This window comes from Sceloporus occidentalis, unplaced genomic scaffold, assembly GCF_023333645.1.
Source record: "Sceloporus occidentalis isolate IW3139 unplaced genomic scaffold, rSceOcc1.0.p SCAF_2, whole genome shotgun sequence".
Classification (NCBI taxonomy): Eukaryota; Metazoa; Chordata; class Lepidosauria; order Squamata; family Phrynosomatidae; genus Sceloporus; species Sceloporus occidentalis.
In genome coordinates, this window is record NW_028316982.1 from 7,390,344 (window position 1) to 7,410,735 (window position 20,392).

A 20,392-nucleotide genomic window follows, 5' to 3' on the forward strand; every position below is an offset into this window, starting at 1 on the left:
AAACATTACCAACCTTGACAGCTTTAAGAAGGATGTCAAGATGGATCTCTTCCGACACGCCTTCCTTGAATAGCTCACTTGGTCACCTGTTGATATGGACCCCCATACAGAATACCTTAGGACAGTCATCCCACTGTCGCTGACCAACTGATTATTTTAATGACTCGATGTTATTTTATTATAATTTTATGTTATTGTTGGGGGAAAGGATAATTGGTTTTACATTGTATTGTTATATTTTATCACTGCAGTAAGCTGCCTCGATCCTGGTGGAGGGGCGGGATAAAAATATATTATTATTATTATTATTATTATTATTATTATTATTATTATTATTATACTGAACCTATTAGGGAGGTAGAACCATGGATAGTTCCTTTATGGTTTGGACTAAAACCTGTAACAGAATCATGAATCCCAGTAACAAATGAGACACCAGTAGTTTGAAGGGACTTAAAAGGGCAGAACCATGAAGGCTGTCAATGGCAGCTAGTCATGATGGCTGTGGGTCAGCTGAGGGATCACTGATAGTGTGCCTTTCAACATCAGCTCCTGGAAAACCTAAACAAAAAGATATATCTTATTGGTGACTTTTCCAAATGGTCACTCTTGCTTGGTAGTTGTGGGGAACAGAATTAGAAAGTCCTAGGGCCAGATCCACATTCATGTGCTTGTGTTCTTGTGTTTCCAGGGAGACACAGGTTAACAGCACCCACATGTGTAATTGGGGAATGCCTGGTATTTTTGCAGCTTCCCCAGTGCAGAGTGGGATTTTCAAATAAGCTTTTTAGGGGGTAAGAGCCCAGGAAGTGGGAAGATGGTGGGCAATGAAGCTTTCATCAAGCTCATGTTTTTGACTTAAAAGAAGGGGGGGATCAAGCCTGAAATCTAAGCACCCACAGATCCCCAGCAGGCAAACCAAATTCTACATTCAAGATAAATTATGCAACTGAATGTAATTGCCTTTTTCTTTTTCTTTTTCTTTTGGAGGATAGTGCATAACTTCCATTTCTCAATACCCAGAGTTTTTGTTTAATTGAATTTCTCCACCAAGAACTCTGGAAAAAGCTGAAGGAAGGAAGGGAGGAAAGTGTGTGGACACTGGGGATGTTTTATCCATTCATTCATTTTTAGCAATTATTAGTCATAATTCCAAATTCACCCAAGGCATGCATTCATCCAAAAAGGCATCCCATTCAGCCACAGGGAACTAGAAACCCAAATGTCCTTCCTTCTGTCTACACTGTTTGTGCAGAGGCAATCCCCATCTCTGCCCTAGATAAAGTGGGAGCTGGTGGTTTCCATGTCCATAAGGTGATGAATCTGTACCAGTTCTAAGTCCAAACATTTAAAGAAAAGCTATGCAAGGATCCCAAAAATTTTTCTGGATAAGGCTCAGCTCATTGGATAACTCCTCTCAAAACTGGAGTAAAATTCAGAGCAGGCTCTCCATTCAACTGACATAAAACCCGAAGTTACCAGTAACCCCAGTCCTCCCAGTAATGACAACCTGAATCTTCTGCTGGCCAGGGTTTGCTTTGACAGTCACCCATAGATAAGATTTAGTAACAGCTATTAAAAAAGAAAGCCAACACAACACAAAATGATACCATAATATAAAATCAAAGGCTTTCATGGCCAGCATCCATAGTTTTTCATGGGTTTTTTGGGCTATGTGGCCATGTTCTAGCAGAGTTTCTTTCTGATGTTTCGCCAGCAGCATCTGTGGCTGGCATCTTCAGAGAATGCTTGCCTGGAAAAAGTTGGGTGTACATATACTGTGTGAGCCTGGGAATGCAGGAGTGATTTGCATGTGTCTTGTTCTGTGCTGATGGCCGGCCTCAGGCTGGGAGGCTAATGCAAACAAGGATTAATGTCTGCTAATTGGTGATCATTATCTGCATTCCCAGGCTCACACAGTATATATACACCCAATTTTTCCAGGCAAAGCATTTTCTGAAGATGCCAGCCACAGATGCTGGCGAAACGTCAGAAAGAAACTCTGCTAGAACATGGCCACATAGCCCGAAAAACCCACAAAAAACTAATGATACCATAATAATTCAACAAGTTTGCAAATACTTTGCCAGTTTGCATGTATTCAACAAGTCTGCAAGTTTGCAAGAAATGGGAAAGAAGTTAAAACTAGCTGTAGAAGGAATAGTAATAATAATATTGATTTATAATAAATCATATGGAAATCAATAAAAAGTGAGCTACACTAGATGAGAAGTATGATGTAAATTTAATGTGCAGTTAGAATCAACATTTAAAGATATACATAGACACACATATATAATAGAAATAGCATTCAATGGCCTTTTTTTATCTCTGTTGGAATATGTTAGTCTTTTTAAATCTGCAAACTGGGTTTTACGAATAAAAAGTATACATATTCAACAAGTCTAAAAGCCTCAGGATAAAACATTGGCTGGAATTCTCTTGATGTGCCTTACACATGAAACTTTACTTACACATGGGACTGTACTTTTTCAAATCCAAGGATGTATCCAGGCCTTACTCTGGGAGATAAACTGCTGGTTATACAACACTGGAATTCAACTAAAGGGTGATGTTGTGCTGCCATCATGTAACTAGCCAAGTTGTGGGGTGTAACTATTTGGTGAGAGAGCAATGAGTGCATTGCCCCTTCAAATAAGGATACCTCCCTCTGAATTTTCTTCTAATCCCCATGTTTCTAGCATTGCAGAGAGTTAGTAAAAATTCTTCATGAAATCATAGAGTTGAAAGGGAACCCAAGGACCATCTGGCATTCCCTGGTCACTTGGCATGCCCCTTTTCTTTGGATCCCTAAACTGTGTCTCTAAATGTTGAGTTCAGTGTCTATGTTACTGCTATGCTAGAAATTTGTGGACTGACCGGGAAAAAATGGAAGAGGGAGGCAAAATTCTTGTTTGCAGGTACAAGGCCCTCAGATTTTGTTTCCCCCTCCCATTATCTACTCACCTGACCCATGTGCCAATGCTCACTATGCCAGAATGAGGTAGGATCTTGGCCATTACACCCACACACTCCACATGAATAGAAATGTCTTCTCATTTGCAAGATGGGGTAAGTAGCACTGATTCTTGTTAAACATCTTTGGGACCATCCTACAAACCTGCAAGATGAAAACTGGGTAGGTAAAATGTGTTGCTGCAATAAGGAATAAAGGACAAGTTTATGGGAGAGAACCATACAGTTTGTTGGGCATCATGGCCCTAAAGTTGGTAGAACTCTTGGTCAACCCAGCACCTAAAGATTTCACAAACCTTATCTTCACTATCTTCAGGGATAGAAACTGGCCATGGTAAATTTATGGCTTTGGCATTCTGCACCCAAATTATCCTTGCTTGGCAATTCTGAGCACTGTGTTTTATTCCCTAACCTAGTTGGTGTATTTTTCTCTCCCAGTTGTCACGGATGAGACGCTGAGCTTCATTCAGAGAAGCCGCCGCCTGTTGGTAGTGCTGAGCCCCAACTATGTCCTCCAGGGCACGCAGGCTCTGCTGGAGCTGAAGGCTGGCCTGGAGGACATGGCCTCCAGGGGCACCATCAAGGTGATCCTTGTCCAGTACAGAGCTGTCAAGAGGAGCAAAGTCAAGGAGCTGCGGCAAGCGAAAGCCGCCCTCACCGTCATTAAGTGGAAAGGCGAGAAGTCGAGTTACCCCCGGGGAAGGTTCTGGAAGCGGCTGCTGGTGGAAATGCCCATCAAGAGCAGGCCCAAGAGTGTGGTGAAGGTGGACAAGAGCAAGTCCTCCTTACCTTCTCTGAAAGATGTCTGAGAAACTGGGATGGAGGCTTGGAGATTTTGGAGGCTCAGTTTGACTCCCTGATTTAGCACAACTCAGTTGGACATTGTGGGTTACTTGAGGTCCCACTTCATTGTTGATCTACCTACAAAGCCAAATACACACACACACACACACACACACACACACACACACACACACACACTGTCCCACTTGTTGAGGAATAGACAGGTCCTTCCAAGTAGAAGGAAATGCTAGGCTGATGATGGCTTATGTTTACAAAATCAGGTTTGAAGACCAACTATCACCCCAAACCTGGGGTGTTCCTGATGGGTTGGACTACACATCCCCAGCCAGCATAGCCTGCTGAGAATATATGGGTAGTGTAGTCTAACCCATTAGGAGGGTCTGAGGTTGAAGAGGTAGCTATCTTATTTCATAATTTTACTTTCCAATCATCTCCACAGCCCAAGAGATTCATTGTGGGAAAGGTTAAGGCCTCTTTTTGAACCCAGAGCACAGAACTGGGAAGAAACTTCGCCTCCTTTTCACCACCATCCTCCTAAATAGAGGATAAGGCTTACTCACCATTTCCACCTGATTAAGCCAGACCAGTATAAGTCAGAGGCACACCATTGGAGCTGTGATCTCTGTCAAGAGTAGTATATCTAAACAACACCAGAACACTGGCAAATTGTAGTGGTAAGGTCAAGTAGTATAATGCAATGCAGTCAGTGTTATAGATCAGCTGAGAAGTTTCATGTTGAAGACCAAAAAATGGGTAAAAATCGCATGCATTCTCCAAAAATGTTAGCCAATGAAGAAGGTCATCAATTACTAAATCTACAGGGTTACACCATTGTTCTTGGGAATCCAGCGAGTTCTTGGTACTGCTGGTAGTTCCCATGAGTTCACTGTGTACTCTCATTATCACCATACCAAATCACATCTGATCTTATTGTCATAAGTCAGCAAAACAACAACGGAGAAGAAACTCAGGGATCACACCTGGAAAATAATGGTACCTTGTGTCTACCAAACTGTGTAAGCTGAACTACAGCTGTCTTAGTAGAAGCTGGGAAACTTGGTTTGTGTTTATGGAAAGCGTATCTCCATCCCTTAGCTTTGCCATAGAACTCTTCCTTGGAGCCTATTATCATCTGCTAGCCAAGTGGTTATAGGTTGCTGGAGAGGTGCAGCCAGTCTTTCTGGAGATGCAAGGCTCAGTATGGAAGAGTTCCTCTCAGGTCCCCCAGGTGCCTGGGTGCATCTGGTAGGCATCCAGTGTCATCCATTGATGAATGCTGTCTATCCTCATGTGATTTTCAACCCCAGAACATTATGACTGAACAAGATCCATGGCCCAGAGCCTCAAGTACCACGTGGAGTTACTGGCAAAGTTTCTGTTGCACTGTAGCCTGACAGAACAGGAGAAACTATGCAGCCTTCCAAATATTGTTGGGTGTTGCAAATACCAGCATTCCTCCTCATTAGCTGTGCTGGCTAGAGAGTGAAACCTAACAACATCTGGAGGACCACAGGATTCTCATCCCATAACAGCAAGTCCTTGTCTTTCCAGTAGTTGACTGGAATCCTGTTAGTGTCTGCCACAAGAGCAAGGTTCTTCCTTCAGAAGCATTTGGACCTTTTTGTCCAATGTGCAACATCTGCATACAGTTCTAGGTCATGGAGCTGAGCATGTGGTTCTATTGTGCATACGGATGTGTGTGCACATGTCAATAGGCAGGTGCATTCGGTTGTGTTGCCATTCAACACAAGGGTTCTGTGGGATAATAACTGGGAAATTCCATGTGTGTGGATTTACGCTACACAACCCTGATGTTGGATTTTAGCCATTAGCTGCAGTTAGCTTTCAGTTCAAGGCTATGGGCTGCCAATATACAAGATGTTGGTGGTTTTTTTTATATTTTAGAGTTCAGTGTTATTTCTTAAATCAAAAGCTTTTACAGTGCCAAGAAGGTAAATCTGAGACTTCCAGGTTTATATGGAGCACTTAGTGGTGACCGGTTAAAAGGCCCTGCTGCTTGAAGTGTGTATATTCTCAGATCAGATGCAACACTTTTATTCCCCACCATTGCACAGTTGTGCCTTAACTACTTTTCACATCTCCACCATCTGCTGTATTCCTAGACCCTGATAACACTCCTCTGACCCTTGATTGCAAATGAAGCAACAGGGGCAGGGAGAGTCTTGTGTTTTAAAGTCCAAGGCTGCATCTACACTGAAGAATTAATGCAGCTTGAGCCTGCTTTACCTCTTATGTCTCCATCTATCCTGTGGAAGCCTGGAATTTGTAGTGTGTTGTGGCCCCAGAATGCTCTGGCAGAGAGGGCTAATTATCTCACAAAATGATAAATCCCAGGATTTCACAGCATTGAGCCATGGCAATTAAAGCGGTGTCATACTGCATTAATTTTGCAGTGTAGATGCAGCCAAAGTCTCCAATCACTTCTGGACTCACCAGGGGGAATAGGTGTGGTCCATAAGGATTCTGGGAAGGGTTGGGAATGGGAAAGGACTGATACAAAAGCTGAGACTAAGGGTTCTTTCCTTGTCACCAATTCATCTGGCGTTTGTTCATTTGTTTGATAACAAGAGACTCATTTTTCCTCCACCATTTTTCTGCCTTTGTTTCATATCGTCCACTTTGAAAAGAGATAATATCCTGTTGTGATGCTTGTTTGTTTTTAGTTTTGCATTTTTAATAAAATACTTGTTTTGATATATTTTCCCTCTGCTTGTGTTTTCATTCATTCTCCATTTCTCATCTGCATGCCATTTTTCTTGCCAAGAAAGTCCAGTGACAGGTTCACCTTAGGGTCCCTACCATAAGTAATAAATAACTTTAAGGCACAGAACAACAGCAGCAGCAGTTTCAAAGGATGTAATGGCCAATGTTCTAGTTCAGCTGCTTAGCTATGTAACTATCTTAGGTACATAGCTAAGCAGAATCTTCTGGCCCAACGTCAACCCCATCCCACATTATTGGGTATCACCCACTGCAAGTGACAGAGGTCTGTTCTCCTATCAGTCAAGGTGCAGCCAACTGGCATTTCCTCCCTCCTTGTCTGAGTGATACCAATACAACAGTCAAAAGCAGGATCCCTATTGCAATCCCTGCTTGAATTAGAAGTCACAGGTTCAGGGTGGTGGTGGTGGAAATATCAATTGCCACTTCCCAATTGACAGGAGAACAAGCTCTGTCACTCACTGCATCTGATACCCACTAAAACAGGATTGTATTAGTTTTTATGAACTCTACATATTCCCTAAATTATTGAATATGAAGGGATTGTGAAAATGATTCAGTTACGAATGCAGAATTCTGAGTTACAAGTTTGCAATTGTGATCATGAATTCCACCCAACTTTTCCAGGCTTAAGAGTTGCAGGAGAGTCTTCCCTGCCCCTTTGCTAACCAAGGGAGGCCATATAGCACCTGTCTAAGAGCCCTAAACCAACCTCTAGTTGAAGGAATCAGGCAGAAAGGTCTTGGTGAACCAACCCCATTTGGCAAGAGCTGGTGGCACCAGGTTATCAATTGGTATTGCTCTATAAATAGTCAGAAACAAGCACCTTTAAACAATAAAAAAGGATGCAGCAATAGCACCCACCCATGTAAAGCTTTAATAAGTACATTTTGAAAGTCATAGAATCATCAAGCTCCGTTCAGCAACCTCCCTGGCCCAATTTAAGAAGGGGCTAAAAACATTCTTTTTCAAGCAGGCTTACCCCTGATTCTTTACCCTGAGAGTCCTCTTCCCCCCTCTGTCAGTTGTTTGTGATCTGGCACAAGTTCTTTTATTACTGTTTTAATGGTATTGTTTTTATAAATTGTATTTAATATTGCTATTAACCGCCCTGATGTTTCGAAGGGCGGTATATAAATAAAGTTATTTATTTTATTTATTTATAGGCGCCTTACAGACGGGCCTAAGCAGCGCCGTCGTTGCGCCAGGAATACATGCGAGGGGCGGAGCTTCCGGACGCGCCTTGCCCCTCGCGCGTATTCCGTACGTCAAGATGGCGGAGCCCTATACAGACGGGCGCGGCCATCTTGACGTAACGGACGCACAGCGTCCGGATGTCTAAACCTGGAAGAGCCGTCGCAAGTGCGCGCTTTGGCATTTGCGGCGGCTCTTCCGGGTTGCCGGAAGGAGTGCGATTTCTGCACTCCTTTTTTGCAGCGCCGAGGAATCGCGCGGTTTGGCTGCTGCGGCTCCTCCACACTGCAACCGGCAGTGGCCCAAGACCGCCCCTTTTGGGCGGTCTGTAACGGGCCATAGTCACAGAGTTAGAAGAGACCCCAGGGCCATCCAGTGCAACCCCATTCTGCTATGTAGAAAGACACAATCAAAAATCCCTCCTGTGACATGGCCACCCAGCCTCTGCTCAAAAACCTCCAAAAAAGGAGACTCCACCATTCTCCAAGCCAGCATATTCCACTGTTCAACTGACCCAAACTTTTATTTAGTGCCCATCTAACCACTACAAAACTGTCCTTCTTTCTTTGGGGAGTTGCTGTGATAATGCCATGTCATCATTATCATCATCACTGTTATTGGTTGTAGCAGTAGTAATAGCAGTAGTAGCATTTCTTACCCACCTCCCCATGGATTGTGGCAGGGAACAACAACCGATTGATATACAACTGGCAATATGAGTTAAAACACACAAAATCAGTTAAAAACATACATCAGTTTAAAAGAACAAAGAGGACACGTGCATAGTAAAACAATCCATATTTTAAAATTCATCATTAAACATGACAATTTAAAAATCATCTGGATAATCCTGCCAGAAGAGACTGGTCTTTAACGCTCTTACATTCAGATAGCATATTCAGCTGTTGAATCTCTTCCGGCAGTCTAGGGGCAGCTGAAGAAAATGTCCTTTGGCTGACAATTGCCAGCCTCGTTCTGAGTGTAAAATATTTAAAGTTTGCTATAATAATGCACAGCAAAGTTGAAGGCATTAGGAAAAATGAAAGACCACATTACGGTTGGATAGATTCCATAAATAAGCCATGGCTGCCCCGAGTTTGCAAGACCTGAGCAGGGCTGCTGATCACCAAGCTTGTCCCAGGTCTCTCACATTTATAAGGTCATTATAAAATACAGGTCAAGTTTCCCTTTTGCAGGATTCCAAAATTTGAAATATTCAACCTGAATTGTCCACAAGACTGGCTGAGATAGTGACCATCTCGGTCAGTCCTTGTCAGATAGTGACAGACCTATCTTATTGTCCTCAGCTGTGGTAAGTCACTCTTGTAGCAGTTCTGAGTTTGTGCAGTCTACTGGTGTCATTGTCTCCTCTCCTCTGTCTCCCTATCCATTCGCTATTCCAGAAGAGCCAAGTTTTTAAAATTGATTGTTCATTAAATCACAATAGTATAACTCTGGAAGTGCATTTAAAAAAAAAAATGGACACACACAACAATAAAAAACATGCCAGGTTGGGCATAGGGCAGGAAGGTGGGATTAAAAATGAGGGCACAAGAGGGTGCGAGGGGACAGCAGCAGCCTATTTGCACTATTGAAGGGTTGTGTGGTACCCAGCTGGTATTATTATTATTATTAGTAGTAGTAGTAGTAGTAGTATTTACCCATCTCTCCCCACGGACTAAGTCAGGGAACAACAAATGAGCAATAAACCACATTGATTAAAATACATTAATTAAAACATGCCACAGTTTGAAAGGACAAATAAGGCATACACATTTGAAAACAATGCACATTTGTACTTCCTTTCATTAACATGATCGCAGCAAGAACGCAGGTCATGTGATAAAGTCTCTAGAGACATCTCTGGCCATGGCAATGGTGCCACAATCATAATTGTGAAACGCAAATCAGTTACGAAGTTGTTAACTAGCTTATGACACCATAGTTGCCTAATAGGATGCCAGCTTGTATTTCTGAATATTTTACTGAAATTTTAAATTCCTGCAACACTAGAAATTTGGGTAGCAAAGGAAAAATCCATTTGGGTGGGCAGAATTCTCACTGTTCAGGGATGTCTCCATTTGTGTGCCCCTGGCACACCTTCCCATGGAAGTGGGACCGCATGTTCCTCTGTGGCAAAAGGCTATGCTGATGGCAGCATTGTGACCAACAAGGTCTCTAAAGTCAGACAGGCTTTGGCTAAGGAGCCAAACTCAATGTGCCAAACAGTGATTGGATAATAATGGAGGGGGATGCTGTGGGGATGGGGAAATATTCATAATTTTTCATTCATGGATCATAAAATGGCTTTATCAGCAATCAGGAAACCCCACTGGGAAGAATAATGGACCAGTGAGAATTTTGTGCAACTTTCTCCTGGTATTCAACATCTCAAAGTATTGCATTATTCTGTAGAGAAAAACATTTTTTTCACAAGCCTGCTTCCACTTGTTTCCTGCTCCAAAAGGAATGTTTCTATGAAGAGAACAGAAAAAAAAACCCACACACACACATCATCCTAGGAACTTCACTCTTGGAACATCATCAGGGCTCACCACTTGTGACACCCCTAACGCTCCAGTTTTGGCACTGAAATCTCAGGAGCTGACTAGGGATGGAAAGAATATCCCAAAAATGATTTTTAAAATGGTTGAATAATGTATTTGTCAAGTGCTGAAAACCCCTAATGTGACAAATCCGGGACTAACAAGAATCATTGCTCTTTGGGACTTATTCTGTGAAAAATTCACAGATGGTTGTTTTGCTCAGAAAGCAGCATTTTCTGTTCTAGAAACAGCATTGTTAACACAAAATATAATAATGATTGTGCACTGAAACATTATATTCTGCACAAAATTCTGGTGTCCTGTACAAAAAAAAATAAGTACAGACCGGTATGGTGACCTTCTGTGCAAAATTCACACATGGTTATTTTGTGCACAAACAACATTTTAATTTATCTAACCTCCACACACACAAAGGGCTGAATAAAAAATCCTTTTAGACTACAGAATTATAGCCCTATGGTTTATAGGCTATAAACCATTTAACTGCCATTTTATCTATTTATTTGATTTATATCCTGCTTTCTCCCAAGATGGGATTCAAGGCAGCTTACAGTAATTTAAAAGGGAGACAACTGAAATTACAAAAGTTTAAAAACATCAATATTAAAACACAACAGTTGAAAAAACAACATAATTAAAAGAACTCTAATTAAAAACATTAAAGTATTAAAAACAGACATCAATTATATATACACACTATATAAGTACAACATTAATACACTACATACAGTACTTCCATTCTATTTTAACTCCCACGGCTGTACTGTATGTGATTCTCAGAGCGATAGTTCAAGGAGGAGTATTTATTATAATTCTCAGCCATAGAGCTACTCTAACCTACAAATCATAGTTGTAGCTATATCTGTCATGGTTCTTAACGTGGAATATAGTGCTAAAATTGTGCAAGTGTGAAAGGCCCAAGATTTGCACAAGTGCCTCTGGTCACTTTTCTCTCCTTTATACCTCTCTTCCTCCAGATATGACGGAAGCCATTTTCGACTTCATCCAAAGGAGCCGGAAGATGATCGTGGTTCTAAGCCCGGACTATTTGCTGGAGAAGAGCATCAGCATGTTGGAGTTCAAGTTGGGCCTCTTGTGCCAGAATAATATTGCTACCAAGCTAGTGGTGGTGGAATATCGCCCACTCCAACGGGCCCACCCCAACATCCAGCAACTGAAGGAGTCGGTGGCCTTTGTGACCTGGAAGGGAGAGAAGTCCAAACGCCCGGGATCCAAATTCTGGAAGGCTTTGCGCCTGGCCTTGCCCTTGAGGAGCCTGAGTGCCATGGGTGGGACGGCCTGGAATGAGAGCTGCTCTTCCCATTCGGACATTAGCCTAGACCATGTTCAGAAGAAGAAGGGCCGGTTGAAAGGACAAACAGAGGGACAGCAGCAACAGCAGCAACAGAGCTCAAGGTCCCAGGGCATCCCCATCCAAAGAGGGGTGGCCCCAATGCCCAGGCTGAAGGCCAAAGACCACACCAAACCTTTCCTGGCCTGTCGGTGCTGTGTGGCCTATTGCAATGAAAACCACCAGAAACTCAGGGGCCACGGCCGAACCATGGCCAAACCCAAGTGGGAGATGCAACACCAAAGGCCGACAGTGGGAGGGTCAGCAGGACTGAGGGTCTCAAACAGTCAAAAGAAGCAGCCTCCAGCCCCACAACTGCCCAATCTCAGCCTCCGACATTATGCAGACTTGTCGAACAACAATGATTTTTATGCCCTCTAGTCGGAGGCTGGGGTAGAATGAGTATATCAATACTTAGTCCTTGGACTCAGGGATGATGGAAAGAGAGTCCACCTGTGGTTGAGGGTGAAGACCTTTGAAGGCTCAAGGAACCCATAGAATGATGCCATGCTTTGCTGAGAGAGATGGATTGGCCAAGGTGAGAAGAGCGTCCATGGGGCCTCGTGGAGTGAGGCTTCCCTTCTCAGAAGAACTTGGCTGGTCTTCACATGGTCTTTACACTGGATGCATTTCCTAACAGCTTCAGTCCCAGGAAAAGGTCTTCTTAACTCGGGGAGGTTGATGGACTGGAGGAGCATTAGCTTTAAGAGGCACTCTTGGGGTGCTGTTTTGCACAAAAATGGGAGGCGAAGAGGATTTGGAGTTTTGTGTATGGAATAAAATGAGAAGGTAACTTGGGCTGCATCTACACTACAGAATTAACACAGTTTGACAACCACTTTAACTGTCATGGCCCTATGCTATGAAATTCTGGAATTTTTAGGTTCGTGAGACCTCTGTCAGAGAGCTCTGGTGACACAGCAAACTATAAATGCCAGGATTCCATAGCATTGAGCCAGAGTGGTTAAAGCAATGTCAAACTGCATTGTGGCTGGCAGCAGCCTTGGCAAGACAGTCTCAAGTAACAACAGACAATGGAGAGGATGGACACAAACACACATAGAAGCCTGATGCCCTCCAGAAGGTTTGGATTACAACTTCCACCAACTCTGGCCAGAACAGGGAATGACTGAGGACAATAGACCTTGTAGTCCAAAACATCAGAAGGTGATAAGAAAAGGTTGCTGCATACGTCTACCCTCTGTACCTATTTCTGTGTTTATTTTTAAAATTTAAGTATGGGGAGAGTTTTCCTGAGTTAGGCAAGGGCTCAGTCAGAACAGCAAAAACATAAAAATTAAAAAAAAAATATTTTGCTGATAAAAAAAAATTGATTTTTTTAAAAAAATAAAATTCCAGTGTAAAAAAATCATTCTGGGTTTTGGGTGGGTGGATGCAGTTGTGATGTTTCATTTGGAAATTTTTTCCCATGTTTGCTCTGGCAGTGTTGCCATATAAAAGACATTTTGGGAAATACTTTTATAAAAATTAGACGTTCCCCCTCCCTTCCCAGTGGATGGTTTCTTTTCAAGATGGGGAGAAAAGAAGCAAGATGTTTTAAACAAAGTGGTTTGGAATTAAAAGCTTTCATTTCTGCCTGTTACAGAGGCGGGTTACAAACCGCCAAAAAATACGTATGGAATACGTATTAGGGTTAGGAAGGGGTGGTGCTTCCGCACCCCCCTAACCCTAGTACGTATTCCATACGTACAACATGGCGGCGCCCTTTCCACATGGGGGCCGCCATGTTTATGTATCGGACGCTGTGCGTTCGCACGTGTTGCAGCGTCTATGACGTTGCGAGTCCGCCCCTGGCGCCTCGCGACGTCATAGAGGCGCCGCTTAAAGAAGCTCCATTTTGGAGCTTCTTTTTTGTTCCACAAGGGAGCTGCGCGGTGTGGCTGCGGCGGCTCCTTTACGGAGCAAGCGGCGGCGGCGGCAGACCGCCTCAAAGCGGCGGTCTATAACCCGCCAGACTGCCAAAATAAAGCTGCTTCGGGTCTCTTTGGAGGTATGCTATTTAAATGATACATGGGTCCTAAGAGTCCGGAGGTTGCGCCAAAGCCACACTCCATTCCTAAGCACTGGACTGCAGCTTTGGTGCAGCTTCTGGATTCTTAGGATGCATGCATCATTTAAACAGCATACCTCCAAAGAGACCCGAAGCAGCTTTATTTTGGCAGTCTGTAACAGGCAGAAGCTTCTGTGTTCCAGCACAGTGGTTATTGCACAGTTCCTCCAATCTATTTCTTCTCAGGGGACATGTGTTGGTTTCATGGCAGGAATGTTGACACAGCTGCTGTGGTGACAACTGACAGATTCACTGTCATTCCAGAAAGACTGCTCTCCACTTCTCAGAGGCCCCACTGAAACAAGAAAGCCATGCCAAGAGGTTTTATTTGGAATGGGGTGGTGAGTTCAGGTTCTGTGGAACCTATCTACACACTGCCCAGTTACAGTACGTTCATCTTATTTTAACTGTCATGGATCCATCCTAAAATCCATCAGTGATACCTTTATTGGCCAACCAAAATGCACAAAATACTTGTTGCAAGCTTTCAAAGCTCCATGGGCTTCTTCATCAGATGTTACAAACCAAACAGGAGGGGAAAAAAAGAATTGGAAATGTTAGTCAGATGCCTGCATGTTGTTTCAGTCCTTAGTAAAGACGGTGTGCTGGGAAGGATATCTTTTGCAGACAGGCTCCTCCTCCTTCTGGCCATGCGGCAATAGGGAGATTTTCAAATTTGAAAATCTGCTCCTCAGCATACCATCTTTACTCAGAACTGAAACAACATGCAGGCATCTGACTAACATCTCCAATTGGTTTTTTCTTCTCCTCTTGTTTGATATGTGACATCTTGCCTGATGGAGAAGCCAGTGGCGCTTTGAAAGCTTGCAACAAGTATATTGTGCATTTCAGTTGGCCAATAAAGGTATCACTGATGGATTTTTGTTTGGATTTTTCAAATGGCCAACAGAGCTACCCTTGCATGTTTTATGGATCCATCCTGTAGAATACAGGAATTTGAAGCCCCATGCTCTCATTGTTTATTGCCATCAAGTTAACTTTGACTTATGGTGACCCTATGAATGAGAGACCTCCAAGTCACATGCTCTCAGCCTCAGGAGAAGGCAATGGCAAACCTCATCTGAAAAAATATCTCCAAGAATTCCCATGACAGAATCACCTGAGGGTCAGCATAAGTCAGAAGTGTCTTGAAGGGATACAGCAATAACAACAACAACACATCAAAATCCATAATTTTGGCCCTCAAACTAGGCCCTCCACTTATACATGAGATCAACTTACACATGAGTATATAAGTTAACTGCAAAGTTCAGATACATTCCTGGTGAGACTGAGGAGTGAAATGAGAAAGCCAAGCTTTTCCCAACCCAACTGATGTTACATCCAACCCCATTGCACTCATGACAATGAAGCAGGAGGGAACCAAAATCTGATGCATCCTCACACTGCCTCCTTCCTTGGCTCTGTTTTATCCACCCTGAGTTATTGCTGCTCTTTTCTCCATCTGCTTAAACGCCTGCATTCTCCTGCAGTTTCTTTGCAAACCCTGACTCCATGGCCGCTGGTGGGTGAGATTTCTCTAACATTGTTTGCTGGTATGCCATGAGCAATCAATCTATATTCAGTCAATGCCAGAAGAAGAAGAGTACCACCAAAGTCTGTTGCAGCCCATGGGGAAAAAAAAAGATACAAAGGAGTTGAGTTGGATCTTAAAAGATGAACATATACAGTAAATTGTGATGGATGCTTCCCTGAGACAGACAAACTGGGATCTGGTCTCACAAAAACAGCTTTAGCTGTGATAAATTTCCTCATCTTTGAAATACCACCTAGAAAGGCTCACTTTCTTGTTCCAGAGATTCATTGCCTGGGATATGAGGAGGAGGAGGGGAGGGAAAGAACTGAACACAGAGAGGAGGTTTTATGGGGTGAGAGTGTGGATCATAAAAAAGGCCAGTTATATTGCAAGGCTGGGAGGACAAGGGATAAAGAAGGAGAGGACTGTTAAGTGCGGACAGGGACAGGGCTGTGCCAGATGCCAGCCTCTTTCAGCCTTTCACTCATTCTTCCTCAGGGACACTTTAATGCATGAGTAAATCAGGGTTGCATGTTGTCCAGAGAGGCAGCTTTAGTTACAAGGAGGTGTGGCGGATTTAAATAAAATGGATTTTTAAAACATGTGAATGCAAAGGAAGAAGGGAAAGGGGAAAAAGGGAAGGAGGAGAAATACCTAAGGTATAAACATTGGATACACATGTTCATTAAAGCAGAGTCAAATATATAGGAGTCAATTGTCTTACCTTGGAGGGTGGGGACATACAAAGACTGATGAAAGAAAGAAAGAAAGAAAGAAAGAAAGAAAGAAAGAAAGAAAGAAAGTTGTTTTTTAACTTAAGCAATGCAGTAACGAAAACTCTTTCCGACATGCTGAAAATTGTCCAAAAAGTTACAGCTTCCAGGTGTGGCAATTCATCCTTTTGTTTTGACCAGAAAATGTTGTTCTGCAGAGTTTGAAGAGGTCAGTGGCCTCCAAAACAGCCTTGAGGGCCACATTTGACTCCAGGCCACATTTTCCCTTACATTTAAAGGGGAAATCACAATCGCAGCAATAGTGTTGCAGTCGTGACTAAGAAGCAATCATGAACATGGAACAGTTATGGATGAGTAAATCTAAGCAACTGTTCCTTGTTCACGATTGCTACTTATCCATGACTGTGATAGTATTGCCAAAATTGTAACTCCCTTTCATCACAAACCTACTTTTCTGAGCATCAGCTGCATGGGGAGAAGGAAATTCATTCTGCTGCTGATCAGAGCAATGGTGAATGATGTTTCTATTAGGTGTGGAGAGGTTGGGCCAGGAGAGGTTACTTATTTAAGTACAGACTATATTTAACTGCTGTAGCTGAAGCAAAATACAGTCCTGTATTTGCAGTTGATACCTACAGAATACATATTCATGTCTGGCTGATGCAGGAAGATCTACTGACCATTGAATGTTGGATGGTGTGTGATTTGTCTTTCCAACCTTGGCAAGTATGGTTGGGCCTCCATAGTCACAGATATTTTTTTTATCCATGGATTCAAGCATCCATATCTTGAAAATATTTTTAAAATATATAAATTCCAAAAAGGAAACCTAGATTTTGCCTTTTTGTATAAGGGATACCATTTTACTATGGACTTTATCACATGGAGGAAAATTGGAAGTTTAAACTGGAGCAGATCATTAATAAGAGTCTGTGGACATCTAGAAGGCAATGCCATAATCACAAAAAGTCAACATGGGTTTCAGAGAAACAAGTCATGCCAGACAAACCTTATCTCTTTCTTTGATAAAATTACCAGCTTGTTAGATGAAGGGAATGCTGTGGATATAGTATATCTTGATTTCAGTCAGGCCTTTGACAAGGTTTCCCATGACATTCTTGCAAACAAGATAGTAGAATGTGGACTAGACAAGGCAACTGCTACATGGATCTGTAATTGGTTGACCGTCCGAACGCAAAGGGTGCTCAACAATGGCTTCTTTTCATCCTGGAGGGAAGTGACCAGTGGGGTCCCACAGGGCTCTGTCCTGGGCCCAGTGCTGTTCAACATCTTTATTGAGGACCTGGATGACAGAATTGGGGGTATACTTATCAGATTTGCAGATGACACCAAACTAATACCCCAGAGGACAGGATCAAGATTCAAAATGACCTGAACAGACTAGAAAGCTGTGCCAAAGCTAACAAAATGAACTTCAACAGGGAGAAATGTAAGGTATTGCACTTAGGGCAGAAAAATGAAATGCACAGATATAGGATGGGGGACACCTGCCTGAATGACACTTCGTGTGAAAGGGATCTAGGAGTCCAAGTAGATCACAAGTTGAACATGAGTCAACAGTGCGATGCGGCAGCTAACAAGGCCAATGCAATTTTAGGCTGCATCAATAGAAGTAAAGTGTCTAGATCAAGGGAAGTAATAGTGCCACTCTATTCTGCTTTGGCCAGACCCCACCTGGAATATTGCGTCCAGTTCTGGGCACCAAAATTTAAAAAGGATGTTGAAAAATTGGAGCATGTCCAAAGGAGGGCAACTAAAATGGTGAAGGGTCTGGAAACCATGTGCTATGAGGAACGACTTACTGAGCGTCTCTTCTCTTTAGCCTGGAGAAGAGAAGGTGAAGAATTGATATGATAGCCCTGTTTAAATATTTGAAGGGATGTCATATTGAGGAGAGGGAAGCTTATTTTCTGCTGTTCCAGAGACTAGGACCCGGAGCAATGGATGCAAGCTCCAGGAAAAGAGAATCCACCTCAACATTAGGAGGAACTTCCGGACAGTAAGGGCTGTTCGACAGTGGAACACATTCCTTCCTTGGAGTGTGGTGGCGTCTCCTTCCTTGGAGGTCTTTAAGCAGAGGCTGGATGGCCATCTGTCAGGGGGGGTTGGACTGGATGGCCCTTGTGGTCTCTTCCAACTCTATGATTCTAAACAGGGTTTTTTCGTGAAAATTGCACAATTACTATTAAATTGCAATTAAGATTTTCAGACACAGCACAATAAAAGATCCATTATCCTGGGAATAACCAGGGAATAACCAGGCAATGAACAGCAAGAAGGCATTTTCAGGATTTTCCTGTGAATGATTTGTTGCTGTTTATTGCCTGGTTATTCACAGGTTAATGCCACTTTAATCGCTTTTCAATGTGACATCTTATGAAAAGCTTTATTGCAATTGCATGATATTCCTGGGATATTCCTGGGATAATGGCCATTTAATTGCAACATTGTGTGAAAATCTTAATGCGAATGCACAATTTTCACAGGATAATTCCCATTTATACTTCCAATTGTCCACATGTGATAAAGTCCTATGCCATTGTAGATATGCCATTAGTGAGCAAGAATGTCAATTCATATTTGAATTCCTTTGGCACTTCATTTCCATACACAAAGGATTTTAAATGTGAATTGACATTCTCACACACTCATGGCATATAAAGGTGTGTCCCTGGCTTTTCACTCCACCAAATGCATCTGATCAAGTAGGCTCAAGTCTACAAAAGCTTATGCTGCCAACATTTTTCTTTCAGTTAGTCTCAAAGGTGCTACAAGATCTCTCTACATACTTGGTCTAACCTTAGTGCAAGTGACTTGCCATCACTGCTGCCACACTGGGTGACAGAGTGGGACATATGTGTGAACAGCTGCCTGGTATCACAATGGAGGGCCCATGTAATAGGTAAAAGGGGGGTGCTCTCAGAGTATCCTGGCCCCTCCTAGGACATGGGGCAATGGATGCAAATGACAGGAACAGAAATTCCACCTTAACATTGGGAAGAATTCCTAATGGAACGAGCAGTTCAACCATGGAAGACACTCTCTCAGAGGGTGGTGGAGTCTTCTTCTTTGGAGGTTTTTAAACAGTGGCTGGATGGGCATCTGTCATAGGGAGGGCCTAGACTGTGTCTTTCTGGAAAGGGGTTGAATTGGCTGGCCTTTGGGGCTCTCTTACAACTTTATGATTCCATGAGTCTATCTGTGATTTCTTTGGTGTAGGTCATCCTTCCGTTGATAAGAGGGTACATTGTGTCCATAGTTGCTGCTCCAGAGAAAGGATACAGAGCTATGGATTCAAACTACAGGAAAAGAGATTCCACCCAGATGTTAAGAAGAACTTCTTGAGGATAAAAGCTGTTTGACAATGGAAGATGCTGCTGCCTCTGAGGCTGGTGGCAGAAGGGGTTTGGAGTAAATGTCCCCTGGGGTCTCTTCCAACTCTATGTTTCCAAGTTTCCATAGTTAGGATCACAGTAGCAGAGCATTACTTGATGCATAAAAGGGGGAAAGGGGGAGTGGACATGAAAGGAATCTAGCAGCATTTTGAAGACTTATTCCTATTTTAGGATGGGCTTTTGTGGATACCAGTCCACTTCTTCAGATGCAGTAAAAATTATATTAAAAACCCAGATTACAAAGCATATTTATACAGTTGTGGAAGTGGGATAGAGTTTAATAGGATCTGGAAAGAGGCAGTTTGTGACCCTCAGTCTGCAAAGGGCTGTGCTGGGGAACAGGCCGCATTAAGCAAACAAACTTCCTTGATGCCTAGGTTCTTGAATAGAAGTACTGATGCTCCAAAACTCAACTCTGTTCCACCTGGTAGACTGTGAAACGGAGATGATAATTTAAGAGCAGCAGCAGCAGTGACACCATCACCACCACCAATTAATTATAGTAAATAGTTATAGTAGAATAAATTGCAATTTAGGGAAAACGGAGTATTTGTTTGTTTCAATTATTGTTTCCAGCTATAGTCTAGTACTTAGGGATTTCTTTCTATTTTGTTAAATAAGCATGGAGCAATGTGTGTGCGCACATAGGGGAATAATTAATTTCAAAAGTCTTAAGAAATGAGCATCGCTGATGCGTAAAATTAAAAGGACCACTTAAGAGTGAAGAAAAGGAAAATCGGGAGGAAATATCCTTTAGATCTAAATTGTTTAAAAATGGGGCAGGGGAGAGGGGTTTTTTTTCTGATGGAGCAGTGGTGCATGAAATAGTTACTTTTTCCCTCTCAGGCTCTGTTGCCTTCCAGGATGACCTTGGCTTCAGTTACTCTTCCTCATGCTCAGCCTGGAGGGAGAAGAAACACCCTCTTTATTCCAGAGATGCGGCTCTGTCCATCTGATTTTTCCTGCTCAAAGCATGATTGATGATTTCCTACATGGCTGC

General features: G+C 42.8%; 1 protein-coding gene across 1 annotated transcript in view; it reads left to right on the forward strand.

Moving 5' to 3' along the window:
- The window catches only part of LOC149317931 (interleukin-1 receptor accessory protein-like), a 107,178-nt gene extending 94,144 nt beyond the window's left edge, over positions 1-13,034 (forward strand). The window contains exon 13 of the mRNA XM_089508681.1: positions 11,261-13,034. Within this exon, the coding sequence (XP_089364807.1) occupies positions 11,261-12,015 (755 nt within the window). The 3' untranslated portion in view covers positions 12,016-13,034. The remainder of the gene's footprint in view (positions 1-11,260) is intronic.
- Positions 13,035-20,392: the final 7,358 nt, after the last annotated feature.